General features: G+C 39.1%; 1 protein-coding gene across 1 annotated transcript in view; it reads left to right on the top strand.

Moving 5' to 3' along the window:
* Positions 1-10,156, top strand: part of BTC (betacellulin) — a 42,417-nt gene extending 32,261 nt beyond the window's left edge. The window contains exons 4-6 of the mRNA XM_014460606.2: positions 4,337-4,483; positions 6,130-6,225; positions 8,347-10,156. Of these exons, the coding sequence (XP_014316092.1) occupies positions 4,337-4,483; positions 6,130-6,223 (241 nt within the window). The 3' untranslated portion in view covers positions 6,224-6,225; positions 8,347-10,156. The remainder of the gene's footprint in view (positions 1-4,336; positions 4,484-6,129; positions 6,226-8,346) is intronic.
* Positions 10,157-23,434: the final 13,278 nt, after the last annotated feature.

Here is a 23,434-nt window from a genome sequence, read left to right as displayed (position 1 = left end):
CCTCAGCCTCCAAAGCTCCTCTGATCCCGCTTTAACGTCCTCACCACATCTCCGTGATAGAGTCAAATGTTCCTCTACAATCCTGCGTTCCTTTGCATGTGTATCACACAAGCTCTTCTCAGAGTCTGCAAAGCTCATTCTCACTGGTGTTTTACGTGCAGCTCAAACATCAGCTCTTCCTGGACCCCTGCATTAACTCCCTCTTCTCAGACACGTTCAGGTGTTGGCCAAATGCCCTTTCTCTGGGATCCACTCCCACTTCTATAAAAACTCTTTCCCCCTGGCGCATAAATGGTTTCTGTAAATGTCACTTCTGTGACTGTGAACACCTAGAAGGCAGGGCTCATGGCTTATTCCTTTTTGTGTTCCAGTGCCAAGCATCACACCTAGATTTTACGAGGTGCTGAAGAAATGACTGATGAATTAGTGACTGAGTCCCTCTATCATAATCCATCTAGTGCTATGCTAAGTGTCAAAACCAAGGCCTTGCCCGGGTGATGTGGCTCAGTCGTTGAGCATTGACCCACAACCAGGAGGTCACCTGCTCAATTCCTGGTCAGAGTACATGCCCTTATTGTGGTTCAATGCCCAGTAGGGGGCATGCAGGAAGTAGCTGATTCATCTTTCTCTCTATATATCCTTCGCCCTTCCTCTCTCTCTAAAAAAAATCAATTTTAAAAACATATAAAAAAACACAAACCAAGGCCTTAATCTGAACCAGGAACACCTTCTTAGTGGTAGAATGATACTGAATCAATAGGAGGTGGGAAAGCATATGAGGCAGGACACAGACTTTGGAATCAAATAGACCTAAGTTAAAATTTTGTTTCCATCAATAATAAGCAAGTTTAACAATGGATCAGTTATCTTTCCCAAGTCTCAGTTTTATCATCCATAAGATGGAATAATAATATCTCCCTCTGAAGTGTTGAGAACTAAGCAAAATAAACATTAATAAAAATATGTATTATGGTACCTAGCACAGAGTAAATGTTTCATAAATTGTACCATGAGATGAGTGAGAAATATTGAACCTAGGCCTGACCTTTTGGGTAACTTACATGGATTCAGGCGAAACTGTCCCTGGTGCCTATGCTATTCTGGGAACCAGAAATATCTCCTTTTGCTTGAGCTCACAGGAGTTTGTGGATGCCTGTTTTTACATAAATACCACAGTGCTTCAAAGAACTTCAAAGAACTTCAATCCTCTATTAGTCTCTTCTGGAGATTCTTGGAATGGAGATAATTTGTTTCCAGATACATAATTTTTATTTCTTTATGCAGCACATTTCAATTAAGCAGAATTACATGGGGTTGGGCATTAACTTGGTAGGCAACTTCCTGCATTTGAGCCCCAGCCCCACTCGCTCAATTTCTCTGTAGCTGAGTTACTCCATCTGTAAAATGGGTTAATAATAACAACTACTGCAAAGGTTGTTTTTTTAAAATATATTTTATTGATTTTTTACAGAGAGGAAGGGAGATGGATAGAGAGTTAGAAACATCAATGAGAGAGAAATATCCATCAGCTGCCTCCTGCACACCTCCCACTGGAGATGTGCCCACAACCCAGGTACATGCCTTTGACCGGAATCGTACCTGGGACCCTTCAGTCCGCAGGCTGACGCTCTATCCACTGAGCCAAACCGGTTAGGACTGCAAAGGTTGTTTTTAAGAATCAATTGATCCCGGCCAGCGTGGCTCAGTGGTTGAGCATTGACCTATGAACTAGGAGGTTGAGGTTCGATTCCCAGTCAGGGCACATGCTAGAGGCAGCCAATCCAGGATTCTCTCTCGTCATTGATGTTTCTGTCTCTCTCCCTCCCTCTCTCTTCCTTCTGAAATCAATAAAAAATGTATTAAAAAAAGAATCAATTGAGTTAATACTTCTAAATCTCTTAGATTTGTGTCTGGTGATTATTCCAGAAAAGTGATTCCCAATCTGATTTTGCAGAGTCTTCAAGGGTCATGGGCATCTTTAAAAATTATTTAAAATTTTATTTCATGGTTATTAAATCTCATTTGTTTAGTTATTCAGCATTTAATAAACATCTACTGGAATCTTGTACCCTTTGCCTCCTTTTCACCTATTAAAATGAACACCGGCATGTAGGTTATTATTGGTTTGATGAGAAGTGAAATAACATGAGAGCCACTATCACTGGTGAAGGTTTCACCTTCTAGCATGGTTCACTGGGTTATAACTTTTAGGGAGGGTTACTGCTCACTGAGAAATTCAACCAAAGTGTGATTACACCACAGGATCTGAATTTTATAATTAGAAAAGCATTCTAAAGAGCACTAAGTAATTCCTGTGTATTTTACAGGCAAAGTTTTTGTTTAAAAATGCCACCTTTAGTGAATTTGTTAGAGAAACATTTAAGCTAATTAGGAGAGACTATATTTGTAAGATTTTAATTATGACCTTTAAAAAAAGACTCTTAAAATCCTTCATCCCACATATGCAATTAAAAGTGATTTTACCCCCCAGTTCCAGGCCCATGTACAAGAGATTTTTTGATGTTTTGAGATATTTCTAAGCTTTCTTTCCATGATTTTAACCTTGCAACAAAGATACCCAATTCTCTTGAAGGAAGCAGTTTTCTCTCATAGGTCCTGGGGTCCTTGTGCAGTAGATGGCATTGTCTTTCTCCTGTGTCTGCATTGAACCTCACCTTTCAACTCAGGGTTGAGATTGAGCTTGTTTTTGTGTTATTGTTTTCAATCTTCACCTGAGGACATCCTCACAGAGAGGAAGGGGGGAGGGGAGGGAAGGGAGAGAGAGAGAGAGAGAGAGAGAGAGAGAGAGAGAGAGAGAGAGAGAGAGATTAACCCATTGGTTGCTTTCTATGATCATCCCAAATGATGGAACCTGCAACCCAGGTGTGTGCCTTGACCAAGAATGGAACCAGCAACCTTACAGTGCATAGGATGATGCTCAACCAACTGAGCCACTCCAGCCAAGCTTGTTTTTTTGTTTTGTTTTGTTTAATTTTTGTAGCATTGTATCAGCTGCAATCTTGGCATTTAGGGAATCTCCTTATTTGTGGGAATTAACTGCCTTGACTTTTTGGTCAAACATAAATCATAGAACAGCCTGGCAATTCATCTCTTTTTACAAAATAAAACTAAATCAAGCAAAGCAAAACAAAACAAAAAGAGGTTGTACAGAAGTCTTTTCAAGAAGCATAATTTCCCCCTTTTCAGATGTATATAATTATGACCAACATCTCTGCATTTTGAATGAGTCTAAGGAGAAAAGGGGGAAAGTAATTGATGTTACAACATATAATTTCAGTTTCAAATGTCCTCAAACTTCTTAAATACCTTTGAAGCACAGGCACTCTTCAGAGAATACCAGGAATAGTCTCCAAATCACTGAGCCTGGAGCTTTTTGAGTGCTGCTCAGACAAGCCTTGGCGTGGTCAAATACACCCCTAACTGTAACTCAGACTTGGGGCATCCCCTGAGTTCAGGTGAATCCTAGGACTGTATTGATAGAGAGTTGAGAGAATGAGGGGAGTGATAACTCCACTGGGAAAACTTGTTGATTTCTGGTCACTGCACTTTATTAGGCCATGGAGAAAGGGAGGCCATTTGGAAGAGAGTAGAGGGAATTATGACCAGATCTGAGAATGTGGCCTTAGAACATCAGATAAAGGAACCAGAAACCAGGAACCAGAGAGGATAATGACCTATTTGGAGTGTAGTTGGTGACTAGAAGAGCAATAGAAGAGCAGTACCTAATCTGTGACACCTGCAAGCAATAGAACTAGAACTGACGGGTGGAAGTCACAGAGAGAGAGGAATTCTGTTGAATAATATTTATGGAACGTCTATATGTAGGTAGATGACTATGAACTTCCATGCACATTACCATTTTTGATTATATGAAACAATATAATTTTTAAATAAATTATATTAAGAGAACCTGGGCACACTGAAATTGTTCCTATTACCCTGCGATGAAATGGGAAACCCTTGTCATGTAGGTATTTAAGAGCTTGGGAATGTTGTGGAGGGAATTTTATCATTTTCTTTATTCAAATGCAAAATCTAAAATTCCAAACTAAAGTTTAGTAAATTGTCAACATCCCTATTTATTTGTTATACATTGTGTTAATATTGTTCAGCTGATGACAGATTTTCAGCAAAGCAAAGAAAAGAGAAATTGCTCATGAACATAGTGGTGTACAGCTATTTAACATTTTAAAGGAATTGTGTCCCATATTAATTCCAAGGAATGAAAACAGTGTTGGTTTCTTCATAAAAGAAATAGTAGAGATTCAGAAAACTCCCATTTTCACCTTGTTGTGTTCTTGTTTTGTTTTAACAGCTGTGATGATGGCTACGCGGGGGCGAGATGTGAGAGAGTTGACTTTTTTTACCTGAGGGGAGACACAGGACAGATTCTGGTGATTTGTTTGACAGCAGTTATGGTGACATTGATCATTTTGGTGATTGGTGTCTGCACATGCTGTCAGTAAGTATTTTTAATTTAAAATAAATCTAAGAAACTGTATCTTTCTGATTCTTTCCTTCCTTCCCTCCTTCCTAACTTTTTTTTTGTTTTTCCTTTGATTTAAATAAATCACTTTCCAGGTTTGCCATCATTTAGTTAAACTATTTATAACAAAACACATGCTATTTGTCATTTTACCGAGCACAATTATTATAGTTTAAAATCAAATTTGTATAAATTTCCTAATTTAAAGAAAACTATTATTTAGTCCTAAAGTTCATCATATTTTATGTGAGTTTGTTGGGCTAAATTAGACTCCTTTTCTCAAACTGCACCATGACAAACTAACTTTGAAAGATTGAAATACACTGAGTGGCCAGGTTATTATGACCGGCCAGATTATTATACCCACCCCATCAGTACAATGAAGTGAATTAGTTATGCAAATAATAATAATAATAATAAAACCTTGAGAGTATTTGCTTAGGAAGTTTTCAATATTCAGTTTTTTGGAAGTGTCAATGAAGTACTGATGGGGTGGTCATAATAATCTGGCCCCTCAGTGTAAATGAACAAAACATTTTTCCCCACATCAAAATAATGAATTTAATTTATGAAAGATAATCACACTCTTGTTCTTCTCTTTTACTTTTCATTATATGCCACAACTTTGGCACTCAAGAAACACCTTGCTTTTGTCTGAGAGAGTGTGGCTTGGTATATTACTTAAGATAGTTACTTTTGGAAACCCATCAAATGGTTTGTTAGACTAGAACTCCCAGGTGGTATGCTAAAAAGTCTTCCCTTCCAGTGCTATCTTTCTGTCTTGAGAAACTAGTGCAGCCTCCTAAACTGCTGCAATTACTTCTGGCCTGCGGTCTAGACCAGAAGAGGGCGTCTCATGATCCCTTTCTTCACAGCCATCAGGGATGAGAAACACAAGCAGAGCTCCAGGGTGACTTTTATTTTTGTTCCAGCTCTGCCACTGAGTATCTTTGAAACTTTGGAGTTCTTATAACATCTGAAGCCTTTAATTGTATTTTCTGTAAAATTAGAGGATTAAACCAGATAATCTGTAGGATTCCTTCTAGCTGTAAAATTGAAAACTATTTTTTTTTATTTTACCTACTTTATAGCAAAAGGAGCTTTTATAATGCCAGGTTCAGGACAGAGTATCTGTTGGACAGAGCTCAGAAGTGGCCTATTTTATCACATTAATTTTGAATTATACTTTTAAATGAGATTACAGTCCAGATTTCTAATGTATTTGGCAACTTAGTTAACATTCCAAAAGTGCTCTTGGTTTTCTTACATTTGTTTCCAATGTGTATTATATCTTATATACACACTAAATAATGCTGTATCTGTCTATTTTGTAAAATGACTGTTTTAGAAAATGTTCTTGTGCTAACCAAACTGCATCAACACTCAGGTGCCATATTCTTTCTATCTATAGCCATACTCTATCCCACTGTTGCTTATTGTAGCGATCAACGGAGCCTAGGGAGAGAGATGATTTAAGAGAAAACCTCAAATATTTAAGGAAAATAAAGGAACCTATGCACTCTTAACAAGTATAGAAATAAAATCATAGGCTTTCTTGATGATTAATTTTGTCTTCGCATGAACTAACAGGCCCATGCTAATTTCTAACACCATTTTCCAAGTCCCCTTCGAAGGAAAAAGAAAGAAGATGTGCCAAATCTTGGTAAAGATATAACTCCTGTAAATGAAGATATTCAAGAGACTAGTATTGCTTAATGGTGAGTGTGATAAATTTGGTAGATGGGAAACTATTCAGGTGGCATTTATCTGGGAAAATGGGGCTTTAATTGCATCTAATAAATCATTGATTGGAGTTTGATTATGTTTAAAAACATCTAAAAATAAATAGAATTTTTCATAGACTCTGAAGTCAAATAAAATGTTCTCATATCTTTCTCTCACATGTTATCACAGAGATGCATGCATGTGGGGAGAGGACTTTCATATACTTTTTCTAAGGTACCCAGATCAATTGGTTTTTTATTTTTTAAAAATAGATTTTTATTGATTGCAGAGAGAAAGGGAGAGATAGAAACATCAATGATTGGAGAGAATCATTGATCGGCTGCCTCCTGCACGTCCCCTACTAGAGATCGAGCCCACAACCCGAGCATGTGCCCTGACCGGAACTCAACCATGGTCTCCAGGTTCAAAGGTGGATGCTCAACCACTGAGCCATGCCGGCTGGGCAGTTTTCTAATTTTACATAGTTGTGTAGTTATTTTATATTTTTTTCTTCCTCATTTTTGGACACAAAGAACAGGTGGAGAGACATCTCACATTGAGAGGAAATAACAATAGTAATGTTCTATTAATAGCTTCATTTATTGAGCATTTACCACATGCCAAACACCGTCCTGTGCTCTTTAAATGTTGTATCAATTAGTTTCCCAGTAGGAATCACAAATCCTCTGGGATGGTCCAATAAAGAGATTTTTTAAAATATATTTTTAGTGATTTCAGAGAGGAAGGGAGAGGGAGAGAGAAATAGAGACATCAATAATGAGAGAGAATCATTGATTGGCTGCCTCCTACTGGGGATCGAGCCCACAACCCAGGCATGTGCCCTTGACCGGAATCAAACTAGGGACCCTTCAGTCCACAGGCCGATGCTCGATCCACTGAGCCAAACCAGCTAGAGCCAATAAAAAGATTTTGATGAAGGGACTAGAGTAGGGGTGGGGGGTGGGGGTAGGGTTGAGGAAACTCACAGGAACATGGAGGCTCCAGAGTCTCACAATGGCAGGAGGCTGTACCCCTCCCATGCTCACGAGGGCTGGAGTTGTGTTCTCTTGGCCCTGAGAGGTGGGCTGCTGGAGGGTCCACCAGGCAGGAGCTGTTGCTGTGGAAGGAAATAGCCACTGCTGTAACCTAAACAAGGAGGGAGGCAGGAAATGGAGAAAAACACCTCAAACTTTCTCTCCTTCTGCCTTCAGATCTTCAGCAGTAGCCTTCCACTCGCTAAACCCAAGAAGAACCAGAAAGGCAAAAGAGTCCTTGTGATGCAATCTCTAGAGTCAGCCCCCTGGAGGGCACAGCAGGCAGAGAAGGGCTCTGAGGGGGCAAACAACAGTCACCAGGTCGGTTTGGCTGTGATAGTGCCAAACACAACCAAGCTGGTTTAAAACGAAGGAGTGTTTGGCGCACATGAACTGGCAATCCAGACTCCCACGCAGGGAAGCATGATTTCTCTCTTTCTGCTCACTGTCTAAAGAGGTGGCTTTGCCCTAACTGGTTTGGCTCAGTGGATAGAGTGTTAGCCTGCGGACTCAAGGGTCCCAGGTTTGATTCCGGTCAAGGGCATGTACCTTGGTTGCGGGCGCATGATCGATGTTTCTCTCTCATCAATGTTTCTAACTCTCTATCCCTCTCCCTTCCTCTCTAAAAAAATCAATAAAATCCTCTCTAAAAAAATCAATAAAATACATTTAAAAAAATAAAATAAAATAAAATAAAGAGGTGGCTTCATCCTTGATTACTTCCTCCAAGGCCAGTAGCAATCAGGGCCACGTGCTTCCTTGTTAACTTTCAGCAAGAGAGAGACAGTGACTTTCCATAGATCTCCCAGCATCACAAAGAATTTCCTTTCCCAGAAACTTCCAGATTAATGGGGTACAGTAAACACTTCTCAAGAAATTACAATGTTCTCTGAACGTGTTACCAGGATAACACTAATGGATTGAAAACAAAAATTATGGCTATATATATATGTATATGTATATACATATATATGTATGTATGTATGTGTATATATATATATATACATATATATATATTTGGGGGGTGGTATTCATAGTACATCTTTCTTTTAAAAGCTTGCTCTTTTTTGTTTCCTACAGTCTATGAAGGTACCTCCAGGCTGGTCGCAAGCTACAAAATGCCATGCTCAACTGAAAATGGACAGAATGTGTCTCAGGAAAACAGCTAACAAAATGAATTTTAAATAATGTTATTTACTTTTGTTTGTAACAGTTTGTGTTGTTTACTATTGTTTTTATTATAATAATAGATTTTGTTATCGTTTAATAATTGGGAAAAAGTACCCAGTTAAGAAGGGAATATTATTAAACTTCCACTTAATCCAGGATTTGTCACCAGGATTACCAGTTAAATAAGAAAAAGAAGTAGGAAGGACTCTAGATCCTAGATGTTGCATTAATAATACATCTGCCATTTATCCAACACTTACCATGTGTTGGGAGTTTGAAATATGTTATTTCCTTGAATCCTTGCAAGAATCTCTGAGATATCTATTACGATCCTTATTTCCCATATATGGAAACAGACCCAAGGAAGTTAAATAATCTAACCCAGATTTTCAGAGTTAGGAATTGGTGGAGCTGAAACTGGATCCAAGATTTACCCCATTCAACGTTTGTGCTCTGAACCATCATTTTTGCCCCTCACAGTTGGTACAACCTAACTCACTAGATAACCCAACACTTTCTACTGAACTGTGCTTTGTCATGACTCTGAGATACTGGGGCTATTTTTCTGCAGAAACTTTCTGCAGCATTGACTTTTATTATGTTCCTTTGCTCCTTTATAAATGCTTAGAGACATGAATAAACTTTAGGTTAGTAAAGCAAACAGATTTGCCCCCTAGCTAGTAGAATGCGTAGAGCTATGGACAGGAAGTGCCTGGCAGTCATTAAGCCCCAGTTAAGTTCACTGAAGTATCAACAATAGCACTGGAAGATCTAGTTATCCCCAGGATAATGGTCAGTGGCAGCGTAGCAGAGCCCAGGCAGAAGCTGGTTGTGACTGTATGCTCGTTTTTGTCCTTCTAATAAGCAGTACCTGTGATTGCTCTCAGTGGAATGTTGTTGCAATGAAATCCCATGTATACAACTATTACCTGACACCATCTTCCCAAATGCTCCTTTAACTCCCTAGTAAATTTAATAAGGACTCTGCAACTGAAGAAGCAAAATCTACATGTAACCAACATTCCATAGAATATGGAACTTTCAACACTGACAGGCTAGATCTTTTATAAAAACAGATGGAGGATGTCCCCAAATTGCTGCACTTTGGCTGTTGCACCTGTCATCCCAGCAGCTCCTTTTCCAGAATCTTTGTAAATTTTATTCACAGGGTAGACACCATGCATAAAGTGAAGTGGGGAATTGGGAGAAAAGGTGAAGCTGTATATCACTTTCTATTACACATCGTGTTTGGGGAGAGACTGAGGCTGTAATACAGACTTAGCTCAAATATCAATGAGAGCTAAGTCAACAACTGATGTTTCTAATTCTATTTTTTTCTCCTGACTTAGACATTCTTACAACAGGATTGTATACAGCTGATTTATGTTGTATATGTTTTCTTTTCAAGTCTTCTGGACTCAGTTCATGCCCTTTCTCTTTCTCAGTCTTCTTTGATACTGAGAACACTTGAAACAATGCTTGTTTGAGCATTTAAAACAAAAAAGAAGGCGTAAATGTTTCTTCTTTCCTGAACTGATGTTGGTTGACCAAAGGAATCTCTCAAGACAATTCAGACTGGGGGATTTTGTTTTGACCCTAAGATGTTCATGGTGTCTTTTGAAAATCGGTAGGTCTGATGTCAAGAAAGAAATGAGGATTTTCGTATCTTTTCAAAATGTATTTATAATTGTTTTGCATATATTAAATGAACTTGGATATAAATTGTCAATATTATCAAATAATAAAATTAATTTATTTTTAAAACAAAGAAAACACATATATACTCAGGAATTTTCTATTGGTACCATGTATTATTAAGAGAAATGCATTTGAATATTATGCTTTGAAAAACTTTATATTTTATAGGGACTACCATTATTAAATTTGAGATAGTCCATTCTGACCAGATGTTTTCCTTAGAAACTAAGAACTTGGAAGTGTGGTGGACATACCTATGGGATTGTCTGCCCAACAACCTGCCCATATTTTTGACTCCACTTCCAGCATTTGGCTGGTCGAAGGGGAATACTTAATGAAGTTGGGCCAATTGGAGTCATTCCCATTTCAAAGCTATGGGCAGTCATGTTTTTCTTCATGTGGATCAGAAAAGCAAAGGAAGCTGATTAGAGAGACCAGAGATATAAGATTCAACTTTCCTGAGAGTCTGAGTCCCTAGTACATGTATTCCCAAAGTTTAGCCTCATTCTGTTCCTGTCTGTGGCCTCTATGAGACATGTTATCTTTATAATAAATTCCTCATTTGACTTGCCATTTGGGTTTCTGTAACCTGGAACAGAGATCCTAATTTTAGTGCATCATGGGGTTGTGGACAATAGTTTCTTAAAGCAGAAATAACATCCTCTATCAAACAGAATATCAAATTATGGTTTTCACATAGTGCTTTCAATTGTATTAGAGGAACATTTCTAGCAACAATATTCTACTTTCACATACAGCATTCAAGATGATAATTGCAGAACATAGGGAGCAGGGAGCTCAGCAAACATTGACTGGGCACCTACTATATCCTAGGCACTGTGCTCCCCATGATGACAAATGCTAAGGAGAAATGACATGACCCCTTAAGAAGCTTACAGTTTAGTGGGAGGAACGGCTACTCACTGATCATCTCTATTCAATTTGGTTCTCTTAAAGGGGCTGAAGCCCTGGGGAGGGGCAGGAGCAGGTGGAGGGCGCCAGTGAGGGGGGAAAGGAGGGACCTCTATTATACTTTCAGCAATAAAGATAAAAGCATAGAAAAAAAGAGGTGGAAGGTATTATGAGATCAGAGAGGAGAATGATTAAGGCAGCTTGGAAGGAGTCAGTGAAGGCTCCTGAAGGCGATTACATCTGAACTGGGCTGGCTCCAGGAGATAAAGGTCTCTCCCCAGTTTCTGGATAAGGGCAGATATTTCTTGGATCCTTGTCAAATTCCTCAGAATCTCTCTTAAATTCTAGCAGTGAAAGGACCAACAGATGTTGTTACAAGGGAATAAAAAAACTGAAGGAAGCAAGGTTTCATACCTTGTTCCAGAATACCCCAGGCATGATGGGGTAAAGTATACAGGCATGTGAGTTGTGAGGTCAGATGTTCCTGGTTCCTATGACGTTACATTATTAAGTGATGAGCTGTGATGCGAGAGAGCTTTATATTTCTTTCTTAAAGTAAATTATTTGGGCCTTTCACATTTTCCACTTTATATCATTGCTCATGATATAAGCAAGTGACATAGAGTGTGGAGTGAAATGTTCTGGGTCAGATAATTTGCTGCTTGGCTAAGGCCCTGGTTGGGGCAAAATTCTATGAAAGATATTCAGTACATATTTCAGTGCCCATGGCTTTAAGACCAAACTATTGCCTTAACACGATCTTTATTTTAGTATTTTCTGCTTGCATTTTGTTATGAATAAAAAAGAAATTCATTTTGTTATGAATTTATTAAAAATATTTATTTTGTACCTACTAAGTGCCAAGTACCATAGGTGCTGGGGCTATAACAATGAACAAAATGCTTTAAAAAATCTGTCACCTCATAGAGCTCATATTCTAGTGGGTATAATATTTCATATAATGGAATTTAAACAAGGCTTATCCAAGATGGTATATTACCCAGCGGACTTTGTCATCAGACTTTTAATCTGTCCCACTGTCTTGGAGAATAGAACTCAAGATGGGGACTCACAGAAGTCAGTATATGGAGGGATCAGCAGATTTTCCTTGACCCAAAATAACTTACATATTTTAATAATGGCTCTCAAGAGCAAGAAATTATAACTATGTTTCTTCGGTGTAAAAATCTTGGTTTATACTTTAGGGTGTTTTTTGTTTTTGTTTTTGTACTATGGTTGATGCGTATGGGTACTGCCTTTGGGCATCTGTTCTTCTTCAAAGAATTCTTCATGCTTCAAAGCACTTTTCTGCAAAAGAAGCTGTTCCATGTGATCAGCGTTGGCAGCTGAGCGATAATGCTGGAACATAATGTGCATTAGTCTATTCCTGCCTGTTTGCTAATGCTGCTGCTCCTGGGAATGTGTATCTTATAATAACATCTAGTTGGCACTTCTGCAAACTCCTTCTTCCCAAGGACCTGTCAGCCATTGATGTTTGAAGCAGTCTGAAATTCCATATTCAGAAACTAAATAAACTATATGGCTCCAAAAACAACTTCAGTAATTATACTCAAGAGATAAATTGTTAGGAATGTTTCTGCTATTGAAAAATTAAAATGTGGATATATAGGTATGTGTAATTTATCATTATAGTCAGTACTTGTATTATAAGAGAAATGTTAATCAAATGTGTTTTTAAAGCCTTTTTCTTTCATGTATTATTATTCTTACACAAGTTTAAGTTACAAAAAAATAAAGGTGTGACCGAAGTACTTTAAGAGGTGTTTTTTTCATTCTTCTTCAGTTTACTTAAAAGAAGTCAAACAAAATTCTTCAACACAGAACTCCTTAAAATTGCTTTTTGTGACACATGTAATTATTCTTATAAGATGTATGCAGAATATAAAATATTTCTATTATCCAAACTAGGCAATTTGTAATATGCTCATTTTTAGTAAGAAGTGAGAGAGAACCATTATCTGACTTGCTCTGCAAAACCATTTGAAATACTGCAAAGTATCAACTAATTTTAATAAACCTATTTCTAGAATGTTCTTTTTTTTACAGCCTAGGAACATTGTTTACTCCATGAACTGGAACTAACAATTCTAAAAAAGTCACTTACCCAGTATGTTTTGTTTGTTGGTTGGTTTTATTTCTAATGTTAATCTAGCCTTGGGCTGAACTGCCACCCCGCTGCCTCCTAACTCCAACTACATGTCAAAGTATCTGAACCCTTAATCAAACCAGTGCTGCTGATCATTCTATAAATGGCATAGGGATGGGAACTGGCTGCCGAACTATTATAATACAAAGGCTACATGAGCACAGGACCTTTATTCAAACAGATCTGGGAATCAATCCCAGGTCTGTCACTTACTGTGAGGCCCTGGGCAAGTCACTTAACCCCTCTGCCATTCTCATCAATGGGTTGAAAATAAATAATAAAGAGTGTGGGCTAAATGGATTAGATGAGATAATGCCAAAAAAGAAATGCTTAGCCAGCACCTGGAATATTTGGCGCACTCTCAAGATAAGATTTCAATTAATATTAGCTACTATTAGTAAGATCAATACTAAGAGTGATGAAGATGGTGATGATAATACTGATATTCTCTAATAAGTCTTATTAAAAACAAGGAATTTATTTTTATGTTCAGTCATTGCACTAACACAGTGAAAGTTCTGTGTATTTTTAGGGATTGATGACCCCTGTGGAAAGAATGTCTTCCTACTCTTATCTGAACAAGCCATGGTGAGGTGAAGAATTCCAACTCAGGGACAGGCCCTATAAAAGTGACTCATTTCTCTCTATATATTCTCTCTTGCTCCCTTCCCAACTCCCCCCTTGAAAGTACCCAATGAGAAAATTAAGGAACAATTATTATGTTGCTATTAAAAATAAATAAAAGCCTAGTCATTTTTAAATTATGCTGAGATAAGTTAGTTATTTTTGGAGGTGGTGTTGGACTTTACTACTTGTAGACTCAAAATTATTGGTTGTATTTAAGAGTAGCTTAGGCCAGAAACTAGGAATAACCTCTCATATTTGTTATTGATGGTGAGCTTGCACAGTAAGAATTATTTTATCCATTTACTGGTTGATAAACCTAAGGTTCAGGAAGCTTAAGTACCCTGACACATCAAAGTACTAGAAAATCATTGTCATCTGCTTCTTAACTTTGTTATCTCAGACTTTGAAATAAAAGTGCACTAAAATTATACACTTTCCAAATGGAAAGAAACAGAAATGCATTGTTTTGGACTCAACCAATTGGCTAAATAAATGATTACTAAAGCTAAGTAGTTGACAAGCTTTAAAACATTTTAAAAATTAAAACACTGGAATAAAATGAACAGGAATAAAATAAAAACATTGCATAGCAACCACCTAATTAGTGGTGGGTTTTTTGGTTTGTTTGTTTATATTTATTTACTAGAGGCCCGGTGCATGAAATTCATGCAGGGGGGAGGGGTGTCCCTCAGCCCGGCCTGCACCCTCTCCAATCTGGGACCCCTCGGGGGATGTCCTACTGCAGGGGATGTTAGGCCTGCAGGATCAGGCCTAAACCAGCAGTTGGACATCCCTCTCACAATCTGGAACCTCTGACTCCTAACCACTCCCCTTCGGGCTTGATTGCCCCCAACTGCCCTCCCCTGCCAGCCTGATCGCCCCCTAACTGCTCGCTCCCCCACATTGGCCTGATCTCGCCCCTAACTGCTTGCTCCCCTGCCGGCCTGATCGCCCCTAACCACCTCTGCCTCAGTCCTAGCCACCATGCCCCTGCCACCATGGCTTTGTCCGGAAGGAAGTCGAACAGTCAGCCCGGTCTAATTAGCATATTATCCTTTTATTAGTATAGATTTTTAAAAATATGTTTTTATTTATTTTTAAGAGAGAGATGAAGGGAGAGGGAGAGAAAAATATCAATGTGAGAGATAAACTGGTTACATTCCAACAAGGACCAAACCTACACTATGGGTATGTGCCCTGACCAGGAATTGAACCTATAACCATTTGGTACACAGGAGGATGCTCAACCAACTGAGCCATACTGGCCAGGGCTATTTAATTGTTTTTAAAATCAAAACTTTCTGCCAAATTTAAAGGCTTGGCTACTTTTTTTTAAAAGTTAAAATATCTAAAAATAGGAATAAAAACTTGTGTATCCTGATTAGAAATATCGAGTAAAACATACTGAGTGAACAATATGGCATGCACACTAACTTAATAGCATGCTCTTATTAGAGAATATTTTACTTGGTGAAACCAAAATAAGTTTTCAAACTCAGGATATGAAAAGGTAACAATTTGGGTGTTTCTGAAGTTTTATACAAATTGATGTCATTTAAAAAAATATTTTTCTGATGAGGAAAATTAACTACACATTGCTTGAGTCTCTTAAATTCCACAGAACTTCATTAAAGTAAATCCCACTATTCTAGAATCTGTCACCATTCAGGAATGGACTAGACAGATGCTTACCTTCACAATAACTAAGAAATAATATTTTTTTAATCATAGGAGAAATATCAATGTTAAACCTTTCTAATCCATTGAAAATTACACTGCAGAAGCAGCATCGTTTTTCCATGGTAGTATCATCACCTCATGTGACATCAGCTACATGTTTGAAATAAAACACATTCTTGCAAACTACCTTCAGATTCTAATTCAACTGATTAAATATTTCCAAAAGCTGACAATGAGCACACACACACACAAAAGTGTTCAAAGTACAAGGAGGGGGAGAGAAAAACCGGAGACAGTGAATGTTTTCAAGAGAAAAGACATACACACAATAGCTATAATAAAAACTTCATACGTTTATACATCTATCAAATGTATATTCAGCATTTACTAAATGCATAGCATAGTGCCAAAAACTCAGAATAAAAGAATGAACTAGACTTAGTCCATGTCCCCAAGAATTTTGTTCTTTAGTAAAGATGAGCATTTTCCTGTACAAATAATACCTTGATAGTATGGACTAGGGATTGAAGGGATTAGGGAGGATTTCTCAGAAGAGGCCTGGAAGAATGAGTGGGACATGATAGGCAAGTATTTGCCAGAAGATATTCCAAGGTCCAAGCTGATGTCACACCAACCCTTTCCCTGCTGGGCCACTGTCTGTGTGGAGATGTTCCTGGTAACTCCGTAGCCCACCTTGAATAGGTGGCCCATCGGTGTGTGAGCAGGAGATAAAGTTTAGTCATCACTTCCTGGTTCTAGTATCCATTTCATCTCTGGAAAGATTTGGGGGATTGTTTCTAAATTGTTTAAGTTAAGAACAAGTAGGGAGAAATTTGAACTCAATCAGGGCCATCCCAGGCCTTCAGTGGGATTCCCAAGCCCTAACTATTTTCCTCTCTACTTTCTCCCTCACACCATTCTCCCTTTAGGTACCCTGTCCCTCACTGTTCCCTGAAATCTATTGTTTTTATCAAATCTCAATCTCCTTATGTAGATGGTTCAGCAAGCAATTAGGAATGTAAAACTGGAGTTCAAGAAAAGTCCAGGTCAAGAAAAGAAGAGCCTTGAGCAGGGGAAAGACATAATGAGATGACACCTTTAAAAAGAATCGTCAAGAGTACAGGCAATGGTCCAACAATAAAGTTTTTTTTAACAGGGGGAAGAGAGCATGAGTCGGGGGGGTGGGGGGGAGGATGGGGGTTAATGGGGGGGAATGAGGACACATTTGTAATTCCTTAACTAATAAAGAATTTAAAGATAAAAAAGAAATAAAATAAAATAAAATTTTTAAAAAGAGTACTGGTGATGGACTAATGGGCCATGGATGAGGTCATGAGGAGAAGCTTGTATCCTGATTAGTAATACCTTGATGTGCAATAATGAAAAAGGGGGAATGGAGAGATAAGGAGTAAAACTAGATCCACTTCAAAGAGTGAATAGCCAGTACTACTGTGAATAAATGAGAAATGGAGGAAATAAAAGTACCTTTGATTTGTGAGCAAGAAAGACTGGGACACAGAAATGCTGTTGTCATGACAGCAAGAGCAAGGTGAGATGAGAGCCGACTTTAGGGAGACAAGATAGGTTCCACTGTACATTCACTGAGTTGCAGGCTGCTCATAGAACATCTAAGTTAAGATGTCTTGCTAGTGGTTGCAATAGATATATTATACACACAGGATGAAAATACAGATTTTCAAAGAAGTGGAACCACAAATGTATTTTATTTCCAAATGTATGAATATAGAGCAGAAATCTTCACCCTCAGAGATGCCCTGAAGTCCTTGAAAAGGAATGCAAATCTGTGCATGTTTCAGTAAAAAAATGCAACTCACACTCCAAATTGGTTGTGCAGAAAAAAAATTTAATAAATTAATGTGGTCCACTACTAATTAGTTTTTCTCGCCCGAATATTTATATGCTAGGAAGTGTGAAAACAAACTAATTAAATGTACAATTTGGTATAAACTAATGTTAAGAGTCCCTTCCAAAAATCCCCTGGCTCCCTTGGAATACAAGGCCTAGGCTCTCTGAGAGTCTCCATTTCCTCCTGTTTCTCTCACTAAGGTGCTGTGCAGGGATGAGGAAAGGGGCTTAGGCCTCATGTGGGCCCTTGGATTGTTCTGGCAGGCACCCACTGTTATCAAGAAGCATGCCTCCTGGCCAACCTGTTGTGTTCTGCTGGCCTTCAATGCTAGTTCTGAGGCAGGTGACCTTATGGTTCCATCTTTCTGGTCCAGGCATGATCCCAGGGAGCAGTGACCATCCTGTCCCTCTGACTTGACTTCTCGTACTTTATTGGCTTCTATCCTCTCAGCCTCTAACTGGCCTCTGACCAGGGTGTCAGGCCACTGGCAGGGTGTATAGTTCTCAACTCGGTGTCCAGACCACAAAGAAACAGATGAAGGCAAGAAATCTAGCTTCCTGGTTGAAGGTAGCTGACTGTCATGGCAGGGAAGACTAGGGCAGGATTGTATACTCAATTAAACCAAAAGAGAAAATTAAATTTAAAATCAACACCCCCTGCCATACATATCATGTGCATGTTGCTGAGTTGAGGATCTTTAGGTTTATCAGGCTCTCAAGGTGATCTGTTACTCCCTCAAGTCTTAAAAACCTCCACAGAAATAAAGATAGAAGAGTTTAGGTCCCTCCTTGAAAGGAGCAACCTAATGAGAAGAAAGAGGGGCCAGCCAAGGACCAAAAGAAAGGCCAGAGATGGGAGGGGAACAAAGAAAGTGAATTGTAAGACAAACTACAGAAAAAGAGGAAAGGAGTGAACAGAGAGGGTGACCTGTGGTAGCATATGCCACGGGGATGACACTAAGAAAAAGTCAGAGGTTTCAATGGGTCAGAAGCAACGATCTAGTTTCTAGAAAATATAGAAAGGTGCAGTTTCCCACCCATTGCAGGTGGGCTCTTTTGAGTTAAGCTTGTAGAAACAGCTCTTTATACTAGTATTTGACTTAAACTGTTATCCTAGTTTCACTTAAATAGAGAACTGGGAGAAGGAGCAGGATGCAGGCATTAGTGGTGATGGTGGCCACAGTGGGACAAGGTGATGAAAAAGACTGAAGATTTAGGAGATGTTTTATCAATACTTAATGGAGAGCCCTAGGTAGGGACATGGGAGAAACAAAGGTGACTGGTATGCAAGTTTCACACTGGCTTGTTGTTGTAGAAATCTCTTGATTTAACTGGTTGGTTGCAACCTCTCTACTTAATTATATTATGTCAAACAATATGGTGGTCCTCATGGAGACTAAAAAAGAAGTTATTGGGTAGCAAGACTTTGTCAGTGTTTATCCAGCACTGCCAGCCGTCAGCTCTGGCATCTCCAGGGCATCCTGGAGAGCATGTGCCTGTGTGCTGAACTATCTGCTATACCCTTAGCCTGACCACCTTCTTTCCTACATGCCCATCTGCATTTTAGGGCACATACCTGGGACCCTACTTTTCTGCTTACAGATGAGAATCTGCACAAAATTTGGGAGGTGGGAGGAAACAGAAGCTGTTATTCTCTAGGGACAGTTGTAAGCTGATGTCTGAACAGGTGGCAGATAAGGTTCGCAGTGGTTTCCAGGTGTGTTCCTGAGAACCACCTGCTTCTGGCTGTAGCTCTCCTGATCTTTGATTCCTAAGCTCTTCCAATGGTTGTACAAACTATCCTATATAATAAAAGGGTAATATGCAAATCGACTGAACAGCGGAACAACTGATTGCTATGATGTGCACTGACCACCAGGGGGCAGAAGCTCAACACAGGAGCTGCTCCTGGTGGTCAGTGTGCTCCCACAGGGGGAGCGCTGCTCAGCCACAAGCCGGGCTGATGGCTGGCGAGCACAGCGGCCCGCCTCCGCAGCAGCGCTAAGAATGTCCCACTGGGCCTAAACCATCAGTCGGACATCCCTCGAGGGATCCCGGACTGCAATAGGCCGCAGGCCGGGCTGAGGGACCCCCCATCCCAGTGCACGAATGTTGTGCACCGGGCCTCTAGTTCTACATGAAAACCCAGGGAGATTCTATTTCCCTGATGGATCTCAGAATGAGGCATTGGGGCAGTGGCAACCCTCAAAAATATCACTTGCTTTGCTTTAATTATTAGTGTTAATGATTATTAATATTATTTCTTGCATATGTTGACGCCAAGAAGGAGATACCTTGGGGTCCTCAGTCTCATTCATTTAAAATGGAGACTTGGGAGCAACTATTTAGTTAGGATACACAAGTAAGAAAGTAGGAAAAATGACACAGAGAAGGGGAGGAGCTCCAGGAAGGTAGATTACTGAGAGAATTATGGCTTTGGACAACTGAGCTTATTCCCACTGGGATCCATTTGAGGAACCATGTAGAGTCCCCCTTAGAAGTGTTCCATCAAGATTTGTGCCAAAAGGGAACTTTTATCCACAGACATTTCTGGGGTGATGTTAAAGCACCTGTACTTTTGGCATGTCCTGCTCACAGATAGAGCAATCCACCTCTATGTGGAGAAAGCCCTCCGACAGAGAAGCTGACAACGGGAGGCACCTGAGATGGAAGGTAGACTTTCTAGATCTGTGGAACTGACCTCTGGCAGGAGGGGTTTAGAGGGGGTGATGAGGGAAAAGGCTTCCCTACAAGTCCGCCAGCCTGTCTCTTCTGCTTCACTGAAGTGACAGAGCAGAAGTCAGGGAGCAGAAGGATGAGAGAGGAGGAGAGAGGACGGGAAATAGATGAATGCCCTGGGAGTATGAAGGCAAGCAGGGAAAAAGGCTAGAATTTAGCCAGTTCCTCTGAGAATATCCACACAGCACAGTTGTGTTTATTCCTGTCTTCTTTTCCACACCACCCGCTCTCTTATTTTTTCTCCCTTCTCTCTCTCCTTCTCCTCCTCCTCCTCCTTCTCCTCTTCTTCCTCCTCCTCTTCTTATAATTAATTTCAATTTAAGTTTCAGTTAATGCTTATGACAAAGTCTGAGAAATTAACTCAGTTATTTTTAAAGATCTTAGCTTATGAGTTCCCACACAATAAAATGAGATTTCTTCTTCTAAATGACCTCTCTCAGACTGCTTTCTCCCTCTTAGGCTAAGCAAAAACAATCACCTGCCTTCAGCAAATACACAAAATTACACAGTAGGTTGTCATGGAAACCAAACCAAAAGAGACTAGAAAGATAAGGCTAAACATTAAGGATTTGTTTGGCCTTAGTGACTACATTTTCAGATCTGAAATTCTTTGATCTATGACAATGTGAACCACAGTTCCCTTTCTGAGATAACACCAGGTGAGTCCTAAAGCCATGCCTAACCCTAGGCTTCTGTGCACATTAGTGCTTTTTCACCAGCCCCTCCTCTAACTCTTTTTCTCTCTTCCTGAAGCTCATAAAAGAGCAATTGCAGATGACCTCTGGTGGTAGCATGCACTAGTGGACAGGACAAGAGATTTGGAGTCAGACAGATCTGGGTGTGCAGCTCAGCTCTGGGTGCTAATTCTCCATTGGCATTTGATATGGGAGACTTCTATTACATAAGGGTATCTTAACATTTATTTTGTATGTTCAAAAGGTCTCATTTTGTTCTTAAAAGATAAAGAGTGCTTCAAGGATGAGTGAGTGTTTTTCTGCACTTCTTATAGCTCATGTTCAAATCTGAGACTTATTTCCTGTTAATAAGCATACATTAATTAGTGCTATAGTTAAAATATTCTGACACAAGTAATTCAGAGTGACAAGAATGCCCACCTGTTTCCCCTAGCTCAGAAACTTCTCAGGAAAGTCATCTTCACTGATTTGGAAAGGACCAAGGGACATTATTAGCAAAGGTAGCACCATTATGTCAATTAGCCAAAAATCATACCTTAAGTTTCCAAGAAAGCAATTTTTACTGGAGTGCAGGGAGGCCTCATGCAGTGAGGTTAGAATCAAAAATTCTGTGTTTGAGTTTTAGATTATGGAATTTGTTAGTTAAGTGAAGTTGGACAGCTACTTACACTTTTTGGGTCTCAATTTACTTAAAAGCCAGAAAATAATTTATAAATGCCTAATTGGACTGTTGTGAGATTTTCTTATTCTTTTTTAAAAATATTTTAATTGATTTCCAAGAGGAAGGGAGAAGAAGAGAGAGAGATGGAAACATCAAAGGTGAGAGAGAATCCTGCATGCCCCCTACTGGAGATTGAGCCAGCAACCCAGGCATGTGTCCTGAGCAGGAATTGAACCCTGCCCTCCTGGTTCATAGGTTGATGCTCAACCACTGAACCACACCAGCTTGGCTAGGGATTCTTATTCTTAATACAAGCTAACATTCATGTAGCACATATTATGTGCAAAGAAATCATTAAGTCTACTGTGGTAGACTTAAATAAATAGCCACCATATTTAGTAGTTCTTCTCATCAAGAGGTGGAACCTATTTCTACACCCCTTGAATATGAGCTTACCTATGTAAGAATACAAAAACTCTCCTATAATTATTAACATAAGTAAATAAGAATCTGTTCTCCTTGCAACAGAAAATTGGAAACTGTTTATGTTATCAAGGCTTTGACTGGAATGTTTGAAAAAGACATGCATAGTCTTAGATATGACCAGGCAGCTTCAAGGAACACAGATTGACTGACAAAAGTCTTCATGGGAAACAGCCTGATACCTTGCTTACAGGGTTCCCAGCAGCCTTACCTAAACTTGCACTTAACTTTCTCTGCTTTTAATATCCAATTAATTAATTAAAGGAGATAAAGGACTTAAAACACCACAATTTCTAACTAAGAGATTATGTATACTGGAAAACACACCTTCATAAAAATTCTTTACCACCAAGATGAAGAGGTCCATATCAAGTACTCTAACCAATCCATGTGCAGCAACAGAGGATTTGACATTTAAAAAAATTATTAGGAAGAGGGCAGATGAAATCTGTTATGGACAGCTAGCCCAAGATCCCAGACCAAGTCTGTGTAATCTATACCTTCATTTTTCCTTTTTGACTTATTTTAGTTCCTTCCCATCTCACAAATAACATGAGAGACCAAGTACTCACCATATTTGTCGTTTTCTTTTTTCTATTTAATTTCTGTCTGGAAAGATAACTCAGTATTGGACATCATCTTTAATCCCACTTCAAATGTCAAAATGTGTAACTGCTAGTACACAGGGTCAAGAGTATTCAGTGCTTGGCACCAACCCCAGAAAAGGGCGGGCATTGCAATAAATGAATACATAATTATAAACTTATCATAAAAACTTAAGGTAAATTGCTGAAATTACCGCCAAAGAAATAGCCAACCAGGAAAAAGTCTTCAGATTCATTTATGTAAATTGTATTAGACAATAGAATTTCTCTAGAATATATATCAACAGAACAATGAGGCATATGCATGAGAATTACTACATCTTGCTGTGTATACATAAACACCCCTCATGAAGTATAAACCTATTATACAGCATCAGAAAAGAAGCTACTTGCGTTGGTTCTAAGTTGCTACCAAAGGACCAGGATTTAATGTATTTAGTGGCTTTTTTAGTTGGTTGCCAGCAGGAATGAGTTCATTATTTTTTAAAACATTATGCGTTGGTTTAATAATTCTACTTTACTTTTTTTTATCGTTATAGTCTTTAAGTGTTATACCTGTTGTTTCTCCCAGTTATGTGAATCCATGGACCAGACTCCAGCTAACATTATGCTTGTTCAACAGATTGAACTAGCCACCTAAACATTTCCAGAAGGAGCTATTCTTCAAAACAAATTAAAGATCTTCCTTGGTGGTTGACTGGTGACACCCTCTTTCTCTTTCTCACCCTCTTGTTATTCCTAACTGGCCTGAAATATCTCATTACCTGCTGTAACCCTTAGGTTTCCCTCTGTGGGACACGACCTTCTACTAGGATTAGGCTTCCTAGTAATGTGGGACAATTCCCTGAACATAAAGCAGCCATTT

Source organism: Myotis lucifugus, unplaced genomic scaffold (genome assembly GCF_000147115.1).
Source record: "Myotis lucifugus unplaced genomic scaffold, Myoluc2.0 scaffold_136, whole genome shotgun sequence".
Classification (NCBI taxonomy): Eukaryota; Metazoa; Chordata; class Mammalia; order Chiroptera; family Vespertilionidae; genus Myotis; species Myotis lucifugus.
The sequence above is the reverse complement of the archived record's forward strand: the minus strand, read 5'-3'. Positions and strand labels throughout refer to the sequence as shown.